The sequence below is a fragment of the Microtus ochrogaster genome, chromosome 1 (assembly GCF_000317375.1).
Source record: "Microtus ochrogaster isolate Prairie Vole_2 chromosome 1, MicOch1.0, whole genome shotgun sequence".
In the NCBI taxonomy this organism is placed as follows: Eukaryota; Metazoa; Chordata; class Mammalia; order Rodentia; family Cricetidae; genus Microtus; species Microtus ochrogaster.
The window spans coordinates 75,337,161-75,347,552 of record NC_022009.1 but is presented as its reverse complement, the minus strand read 5'-3'; the positions used below and the strand labels follow the sequence as shown (position 1 = coordinate 75,347,552).

The 10,392-nt window shown below is 44.2% G+C and overlaps 1 protein-coding gene across 3 annotated transcripts in view; it reads left to right on the top strand.

Moving 5' to 3' along the window:
- Dock4 (dedicator of cytokinesis 4) overlaps positions 1 to 10,392 on the top strand; it is a 393,633-nt gene that overhangs the window by 348,501 nt on the left and 34,740 nt on the right. For all 3 annotated transcript variants that reach the window (XM_013347825.2, XM_026782419.1, XM_026782413.1), the window contains 3 exons: positions 3,318 to 3,466; positions 6,306 to 6,392; positions 8,523 to 8,627. In XM_013347825.2, the coding sequence (XP_013203279.2) occupies positions 3,318 to 3,466; positions 6,306 to 6,392; positions 8,523 to 8,627 (341 nt within the window). The remainder of the gene's footprint in view (positions 1 to 3,317; positions 3,467 to 6,305; positions 6,393 to 8,522; positions 8,628 to 10,392) is intronic.

The window sequence follows — 10,392 nt, the reverse complement described above, 5'->3', positions numbered from 1 at the left end:
CACTGAACACTGGGAACAGAAAGGTGAGCCTAGACCAGTGTGCACTGAAACATTGTAAATCGTTCAGGATCATTCTTGAAGGGTGTCATGTGGGTCACACCTGAAAAGTATGCACACTTTCCATTGATCAGAAGGTCTAGCAATGCATACCCTCTCAGCTTCTCGATCGCATTTCAAAGCAGTTGTGAACTGACATCTCCACAGTGCCCGTCATTCCTCAGCTTCCTCTGCCACCTGTCAGCATCTCAGCACTCTGAACCTTTCCCAGTTATCACCACCTACACCTGGCCTTCTATAGACGATATGTCTAGGAAGCAGTAGAGGATCTTGGAGCTTTTTCTTTTTTATATTTTTGGTTTTTCTAAGAAAGGGTTTCTCTGTGTAGCCCTGTCTGTCCTGGAAATGACTCTGTACACCAGGCTGGTCTCGAACTCACAGAGATCCTCTTGCCTCTGCCTCCCAAGTGCTGGGATTAAAGCTGTGCACCACCACCGATCAGTCACCATAACCATTTGTAAGTGTTCAGTTTATGCACATCACCATCGATTTCTAGAACTTTCCTGAAACACTTTTCCTGTTAAACGCTCACCTCTGTTCATCCTGCTCTCTGTCTATGGCTCTGACTTTCAGGGCCCTTTGTGTCAGTGCATGGCATCTCTGTGCCTCCATTCTCTTAATCCTGAGACTAGCTCCGTTATTCTCTTAATTCCGAGACTAGCTCTGTTATTCTCTTAATCCTGAGACTAGCTCCATTATTTTCTGGGACTTCCAGCTACTCCAGTGCTGAGAAAGAAAAAGAAATAGGAGAAGCAAGGGTGACGGCCCCAGAAGTCAGTCATGAATAGAACACAGGAGTTACTCAGACTTGAAGAAACAGAATCTGGGACCATTTGGTGTAGATCCTCATGGTCCAAGGAGGGAACACAGTTGGCTAGACACTTCTTCAGAGTACAGCACAGTCCCTAAAATGAACTTCTGGCTCCCACGCAGCCAGCGAGTGCAGTCTGCCATGAGATTCTGGTTCCCGCCTGGCCAGCGCAGTCTGCCATGGCAGCCTCTGTTGGTGCAATTGCGTCCGTATCCACCCATTTCCACCCTTAGTGAAAACCCTGTCTAGCTCACGTTTAATTTCCGCAAGGAGAAGGCCAGCAAGTACCCAAGCAAGTCCACTGTGGACAGCCTCTTTGTGCCTGGCTCTCCCTGGACCAAGATACATCTCTTTTTATTCCTCAAAAGCTGATTGTGGAGCCCAAAGGCATCAACTCTGAAGGCTTGGGAGCCCAGCAGCTACCCAGGTTTTTTTAAAAGCCACAATGGCTGAGTCCTTTTACCTTGAAATGCATGGAGGGAGACGATGGTAGCAACCAGATGGTTAGCAATCCCCTCCCCTCAGAAGAAAAACCTCTAAATGTATCGTTTTAGCTGCTTGTCATCGGGAGAGCAGCTTGTCACACGCACTGAGGGAAGGCAGGGCACATACTCCAGGAGGAGACGAGAGTGGGGCTGCATCACAAAAACTTGCAAAAAATTGCGCCAGGAGATTGCTTATGCTCACCGAGGTCATTGGCGAGGAGGCTGGAGCCTTTGTCTCACGGGCCATCTATGTGTAAGAAGCAAAAGCGAAGTAATGGGGGCCTAGGCTTTTCTTACCTCGCTGTTTGATGTGTGGAAATGGTCAGCTCATAGGGCTAGAGTAGACCTTGGCCCACTGCCTTGGGACTTGGTGTGTAGTTAGCTTCAGTCCAATAAGTGGAGGGGGAAAAGACTCACCGTACGTTTATACTGTGTTTAAACCTACTGTTGCAGCTGTGGAGAGACAGGAGGTCTGGAAGTTAAATGGAGATGTAACGTAAGGGTTGGCCACTTCCTTCAATTAAGAAAATGAGTTGGCTGTTAAGTTTTTGAAGGAAATTTATTATAGCCATTTATCTATGACCATGTGTTCTTGTTCTTCTTATTATTCCTATTTGGTTAGGCTTTTTATTTAGGAAAGACGCAACCTAGTGGCAAATAGTACATTAAATTTGCCCCCTACCTGTCAAGTCTGCATGCCGTTTCTCCTTGTGTATGTGGAAAATCATTTACCTGTTTCTGCAGCAAATCCCGTCAGGCCCAACACCCCATGGTTTCAGTGTCTTTCCTGAAACTTGTGAAGCCAGCAGCCGGTCATGGTCATTAAAGGTGCATGCCTTTAATCCCGGCACTCAGGAGACAAGGCAGGTCTGTCTCTGAGTTTAAGGCCAACCTGATGTACCTAGCAAGTTCTGGGCCAGCCAAGGACACATAGGGAGGCCTTTTGGGTTCAGCCCGGAAGGTCTATCGCTTACTCCATGTGGCAGTTACCTGCCCCTTCCCCAGTCCCCCATGCATGCCCTCCATCCAGTGCCTCACCTCTGCCCACTCTGAGGCAGGGGTTTGGTTTGGCGTTACTTTTCGACTTTGTTCGACTTCTCTGGCTTTCATGCCTCTTTCTAAATTCTGACGGCATTTTTAATCACCGCCGTGTGCTCCAGATTCAAGTGTGCAGCCCTCGATGAGCCGGTTAGTTGGCTCCTCAGTGAGGGTTTCTCTTGCTGGAGTAATGACAACTTGGTGAGGAGAGAATTTCCTTCACGCTCACATTGCAGACTGTCGTCTAAGGGAGTCAGGGCAGGGACTAACGAGGCGAGAGCTGAAGCAGAAGCTATGGAGTGGTGCCGCTTACTGGTTTGTTCCCTGCCTTGCTCAGCCTGATTCTTACACCATCCAAAGCACCCTCACCCAAGGGCAGTGCTGCCCAGAGTGAGGTGGGCCCTCCCGCATCAAATTACCAGTCAATACTTGTCTACAAGTCCATCCGGTGGGATCATTTTCTGAGTTGGGTTTCCTCTTCCAAAATGAGTCTGGCTAGTGTCATGGTGACATAAGACTGGCCAGCAGAGTTAGTAGTTAGTTAGCTAGCTTGCCTTTGACGTCTCCTAGTCTTCAAGAGACATACTTATGAATTGTCCTTGTGTGTAATGGCATATCCGCTCTATATCTTTGAATCGGCTCTAACGTGACTTGCTTAAACAGGTTTATCATGTCCAAAGCATGCGAGTGTTGTAACAAGGAGAATGAAAAACAGGGGAGAAAATAATAGAAACCCAAAGCTTGCTTCCAGACCTCTGCTGACTCTGTCACCAAAGGAAGTCACCATTTGCTAACTCGTTCCTTCCCGTATCCCTGACATTTTCTCTGCTATGTTATGAAATTCAGAGCTAAGTTTTGAGTTTGGGAAGCCATCCCTAATGGTTCTGAGTCCCGATTGAAGTCCTGTCCTCTCTCTTGGCACACAGAGGCCGCCTACACCCTCCTGTTGTATGATGAGCTGCTGGAGTGGTCTGACCGGCCCCTCAGGGAGTTCCTCACCTACCCCATGCAGACAGAATGGCAGCGCAAGGAGCACCTGCATCTCACCATCGTCCAGAACTTCGACAGAGGCAAAGTACGCAGCCCTGGCAACCCATGCTCTCCATGTTCTCTCCTTCTCCAGCGGGGTCCTCACATGACAGACTGTGTTAGATAGAAGCACCCAGAACTGTTAAGATGAAGTGTCCGGGACCAGCCCCTAGATATTCTGATTAAGTAGGTCTGTCATGAGACCTCTGGGAAATTCCTGTGTGCCCAAGCTCTGTATTGCCCTTTGGCTAACACTAACCTTAAGGCAGTGACGCTCTTGGTCCACTCCAGCTACTCTACCAACATATATAGATGGGGAGCTCACTTGGTAAGGGCAGCAGTTGATATGCCCGAGCACTTGAGTCCAGTCCCCATCAGTCATATAGTAGAAGAAAAGAACAGACTTCTGCAGGTATACACACACACTGGTGGCTTAGGTGCACGCACATACACACACACACACACACACACACACACACACACACACACACACACACTGGGTGGCTTAGAAGCAACAAACATGTATTTACTTCTTTGTCACTGTTTTGGAGGCTGATGACACTAAGGTCAAGGCCTCTGAGGATGTAGTGTGCAGCTAAAGGCCGACTTCCTCACGAATGGTGTCTCCTCCATGTCCTCACGTGACAGAAGAGTAGTTGACACTGGGAAACCTACTTTTTAAAGGGTACTAAGTCCCTTATGACCTTATCATCTGCCAGGGCCCTGCCTCCTAATGCTTAAGATGTTAGGATTTCAGCTGAGGAATTTTGGGGAAACACAACTTTTGGACCCTAGCAATCTGCCGTTTGTTCTCTGAAAAGCTCTCTCCCTCCACCTCCTCCCATAACGGAAGGCACGTCCCATTCTGTGCTTATTTTTAAGGTAAGATGAAGGAGACTGAACTTGCTGAGGAAGTTTGTAGCACCCTTAGTACAGTTAGGAAAGCTTGTGATGCTGGAGGCCCCTCACCGACGACATGCAGTTTAATGTCTCACTCCTTCCTGCCCCGCATCAAGGGCAGTGACAATTTTTAAAGACTATGAATCTGAACACCAGTGTTTTTTTTTTTTTTATTTGGGTGCCTTAGTTCTCTCTTCTAAGTCACAAGGGTTAAGTAGAGTGTTAAATACAGCAAGTGGCTGTCATTTCTCTAGAGAACACAGTTGGGACTGCCTAACATTTTGGTGCAAGTGAATTACTTCTCTCGGGTTCTCCTTTCTTATTTATCCAACCACAGTGATAGGACTTGACACAAATACCAACCTAAGTGTCTTTGTCACGCCTACTGTAAAAAATTTCACCTGTACTATAAACTATTTTTTTTATTTTATTGAAAATAGTATATATATATATATATATACGTATACATATATATACATACACATTCTGATTATATATTTCCTTCCCACTACTCCTCCTGGTTCCTCCCTATATCCCCTACCCTCCAGATATTTCCCCGTTCTCTCTCATTAGAAAGAAAACAGGCTTCTAAGGGAATATTATCATATAATATGCTAAAAACACACTAGAAAAGGACCAAACAAATAAACAGAAGGAAAAGAGCCCGAGAAACAGAGTTTGTTTTCAGTTAGCCATCTCCTGCTGGGTATGGGACCTACTTACTAGTTTGTTTCCTCAGTTGGATGCCCTTGGAGAAAACTAAATTTTCATTTGCAAGTGGTTATCAGTTAGAGATAGCTTCTGGGTTAGGGGTGGAGTCTGTGTCTCTTCTGTCAACTCTAGAGCCCCATCTGGTACAGATCTGTATGGACCTGTGCACGCTGCCTCAGTCCTTGTGAGTTCACCTGTGCATCTGTCCTGGTGTATTTAGATGGCCCTGTTTCCTTGGTGTCCTCCATCCCCTCTGGCTCTTATACTTTTTCTGCCTCCTGTGCAGCAGACTTCCCCGAGGCCTGAGGGGTGGGATTTGATGGAGACATCCACTTAGGATGGAGTGTTCCAATGTCTCTCACTTTCTGCATATTATCTGGCTCTGGGTCTCTGTAGATGATCTGGATGTGATATTCTGTCACCCTATTGATAACCAGGGTTGATTCATCAGTACGTTATTTTAAAATCTCATGAACTTGCCCCATCCCCAGAAGTCTGTGCTGTAGGTCAGGGTGATAAGCCAATACTCATGTGTCTATACCTATAGTCTATAAATTACTTTTACCTCTTAAGTGGTTGAAAGAAGTGAAAATATTATTGCTACTATGAGGCGTCTATAAACTGTGAGCTTTGCTTTTGTGTCCACAGACTCTCACTCATAATGATACCAATTTCAGATGATAATAGATGAGTTGGATAACTGTGGCAAAGGTTTATGGCCCTAAAACCACAAATACTGACTGACGGTCCAGGATTTTGAAGAAAACTTCGTTGATAGTATGCTCGATGACAAAATTTAAACATTTCTTCTGAAAACGACACACTGACCTAATCAGAATCCAGTGGCCCTCACAATCTGTAAGCACATGCAAGGCACCAAAGAGTCCAGGGTGCCACACGTGAGTTGTTGGGTTGTAGGGATCAGTAATTCCCTCCTGAGCACTGAGCGCCTGTGTGCAGCCATGTGTGTGGCCATTGTGAAACCACACTTGTTGCCATGGCGGGATTGTGAAACAACACAAGAAATTGCTGTTTTCACACACATTAGTGAACATGATGAGGAGTTGTTGTTTCCAACTTGCGGAAGATTTTTAACAAGTTACGTGTCAATTGCATGTCCTTTTCATAGTTAAAATGGCAGCGTTTTTACTTTAGGTTGTTGTGGAGTCTTAGAGAGTAAGGCCTTATGGTCCAAATGCATCCCCATCCTGACCTTTGGATCGACGTGTAGCCATGTGAGGAAGGCTGACTGTCATGTTCCTGTCTGTCCACAGTGCTGGGAGAATGGCATCATCTTGTGCCGGAAGCTGGCAGAGCAGTACGAGGGTTACTATGACTACAGGAACCTGAGCAAGATGAGGGTAAAGTACCTGGGTGATGGAGGGTCAGGTGTGGTCCTGGGTAATTGGGGGTCAGGTGTGGTCCACGTTTTCATTAACTTCCCAGCAGGGCGATAGGAAATGAATGTTGGGACCATCCTCAGACACCTTGCAGAAACTTTTTCTAAGATAAGTTATTTTCCCTGAAGCATACTTAGGTACTTATGTGGAGAAATAACAAATTGGTCTGTGTGTGTTCTTTTATTCAGTATACAAAGAGGGAGACCTTGATCTGTTTCGAAAGTCCCACATCTGAAATGCACAATCTAATCGAGGATTAATATTTTAAGTTTATTGTGGAAAATCTCTGCACTGAAGAGCTTCTCAATCACACAGAAATCTGCCTGACAGTACGCAGTTCTTACTCCCACAATCTGCAAAATAAAATGGTAGAGATGGCGAGGTGGCTCTCATGTTAAATTAGGGACAAATCCTGTGTGAACTCTCTCTGTACCTTCAGAAATATGTTCTCACTAAACCAAAGTTTTAGTACCAGGGACTTGGGGACCTTAATAGTCTGTATTCCTGAGTCATTTGTTTGTATCTCCTTGCTTTTAGGTGCAAACAAGCCTTACTCCTGGGCGTCCCAAGCATTTTGCGTCATTGTTTAGCATTCAATGTCTTGATGAGCGTTGAGGTCATCTAGTTTCCTAAGACAAGATCCTTTGCTTTTGCATATTACAGTGATAATGATATTCCCTTCCACTTTCGAGGCTGCCATTGGAAACATGAGAACATAAGCCTTCAACAGCTTGCAAAGTCTTCTTGCGCCTCCACGAGCACCTTACTCTCCTGCTGGGAACTTACCCTCTGCTGTTGTCATAGCCCTTAATGTGGTGTCGTAGGTCATTGATATTTCTCCTAGCTTGAAAACTAAAACGAAAAATAATCTCATTTTAAGTTTAGTCCATCATGCTGGTACTGGCAGGGCCCACAGCTTTATATAAAATCACTCCTATTCAACTTCTCATCCTATCCTTACTAAAGAAGTGCAGCGTTCACTAAGGAGAGCCCTTGGGTACCATCATCACTAAGATGTTTATAAACCCCGAGCATCACACTTCATACCAACTGCTCTCTGGGGTGCTCTTACCAGGAGAGGGGGAAGCCTTAAGTACAATATCAGTCTTCCCCTGGAAGTTCTAGGGATGATGATACCACAAAAGGGAAGCCATAGCTTGGTTTGCTACCTAGGTTGAACACTTGTGAGCTTTGAGCCTAGACAGCACTTTGCGCTCCCTGGGCTCAGGTTGGTGACTTACCCTATCCCACCTGTACAATGTTGTACCTTCCTCATGTCCTGAACTACTGTGTGCAATGGGAAGCAAATCCACAGGCAAGTTCACTTCGCACATAGGTTCTCCCCAAAGGTTTGACTTCTATGATTTGTGTTCATTTCTACTTGTTCTACATCTGTGATGATGTAAACACGTCCTTGGTAGACTTACAAAAATCTACTCTGCGAGTAAAATGTAGAAAAATCCTTGATCCTTTAAATGGTCAGCAAACTACAGCTTGTGTCCTGGAGAGTAAAGACATGTCAGAGAGACCATGTTGCTGCAGGGAGGTAGCTTGTTAGACCCAAAATAATCACACAGAAACTGTATTAATTAAATCATTGTTTGGCCCATTAGCTCTAGCTTCTTATTGGCTAACTCTTATATTAATTTAACCCATTTCTGTCATCTGTATATTGCCACATGGCTGTGGCTTACCAGGTAAAGTTCCCAGTGTCTGTCTCTGGTGGCTCCATGGCTTCTCTCTGACTCTGCCTCCTTTCTCCCAGCATTCAGCTTAGTTTTCCCCACCTATCTCTGTTTCCCTATAGCTCTGCTATAGGCCCAAAGCAGTTTCTTTATTAATTAAACAATCGTATTCAAGCATACAGAGGGAAATCCCACATAACCATGTGAGCCTACAAAGCATGACATTTTTAGTCGGTATGTATTTACAAAATTGGTTGGCTGATCCTCTCCGGAAATACTTACAAGGCAATTGCCAGTCCTTTCCTCATGACTTAAAATGGTTCACCTGTGAATAGAAGGATGTCCCTGTCTTGGTGTGGCTGAGATGTAGGATGGAATTCACAGAACTCCTTCTGTCCTTTCCCAGATGATGGAAGCTTCTCTGTATGATAAAATCATGGACCAGCAGCGTCTGGAACCCGAATTCTTCAGAGTTGGATTTTATGGGAAAAAATTTCCATTTTTCTTAAGAGTAAGTAATACACTTCTTAATTGACGTTAATCCTTCTGGCTCAGATCCTCCAATTAAGGAAGCTAAGGAATTAATGACATTTTATGACACATAACAAGGAGACAATGGCATCATGACATTTTTTACCCTTCTAATTTGTGAAACTATTAACTGGGAATATTTTGTGTTGAACAGTTTCTCAAGATTAAACAATCTACCCCTTCCTGAGTCCACTTCAGGAGCAGTGATTATGGCTTCCCTTGTGTGTCATTCGCAGTGTGTTCTCTGTGCGAGTTCTATAGTTAGCACTAGAGAATCTGGATGAGGGCAATGAGAGGGCCTGTAGACTATAGGAAATGACAGAGTGGCGTGAAGGAGAAATCTTACTCCCAGAGCACGGAAAAGTGTTGTTTGGCCTTTCTGATGACTTTGTAAAAAGGTAAATATCACCCAGGAGAGACATCCGACTTATCGCTGGTGTGAACTGTCTTTGCCAAGAGGAATTTGTGTGGTAGACATCAAGTCCTCAATCCATCCCTCTTCTTTACACTTGGCAGAGATTATTTCATATCTGCATTTGTGCATTGGACCCCTCCATCCACAGCATCCTCCATGTATTAAAACACTGGTTAAAAGAGTTCACTTATTAATGAAATACTGATAAACGAACATTTCAAGTCATCTACAACTTATTTTCAACAGACTCAACAGATGTATACTTATGTACAAATCTATCTATAGATATAATTATATATGTAAATCACATGTGCTTAAAATATGCAACAGCCATAGTAACTACCAAAAGTAACAACTCAGTAATAGCTAATAAAAGCTGCACATTAAATTGTGAAAAAAAAAAAGAGTTCACTTATTCACTCAGGGAACTGTGGAGAAGTGTACATACCTGACAAAACTGAATTCGTTTGTGAGCTCAGTGTGGTACCTAAATCATGTCACGCCAATACCTGGAAGGCTGAGGCAGAAGAACTGCCAAACTTTACAACCAGCTTTGGCCATGTGATGAGTCCTAGGCCAGCCTGGGATTCAGAGTAAGATCCTATCTCAAAACAAACAAACAAAAACAAAAACAACAACAACAACAACAACAAAAAACAGAGTCACTCATACCGGCTATAATCCCAGTACCCAAGTAGAGGCAAGATGATCAGTATCCAAGGCCAGCCAGACCCTGTCTCAAAACACCATACATACACATACATGCACATATACACACATACCCCAAATTGAGTGCATTACAACTTTAAATATCAGTATGAAAATATTTAAGTTGTTCTAAATCCTACCATAACTTTAAGGATATATGAGAAAAGGCAAGGTAGCTAAACTCAGAGAAGGAAGAGGATCGAGACTCTGTTTATTGTTTAATCTTTAATTTATCTACCTTTTAGGTGAAGTAGATAGATGATTGGTTAATTAAATGTACCTCAAAATATCCAAAGACCACAAGTAGATATGTATGTTTAAAATCACGTGAAATGCTCAGGTGATGATTCTAATATGGTGGTTAGTGTTGAATGTTAGCTGACAGGATCTGGACCACCAGGGAGACAAGCCTCCAGGCATTCCTGGGAAAGATCTTTAGAATAGATTACCCTGAGGAGTGCCCTGCATGAAACAAGAAACTAACTTAGAAACTTTCAGCACTCCCTTCTTCCTGACGGTGAACTAACAAAATATGAACCGCTGCTCACACTCCTGTGTGTGAACTGACACACTGTGACCCCTCTGCTCACACTCCTGTGTGTGAACTAACACACTGTGACCC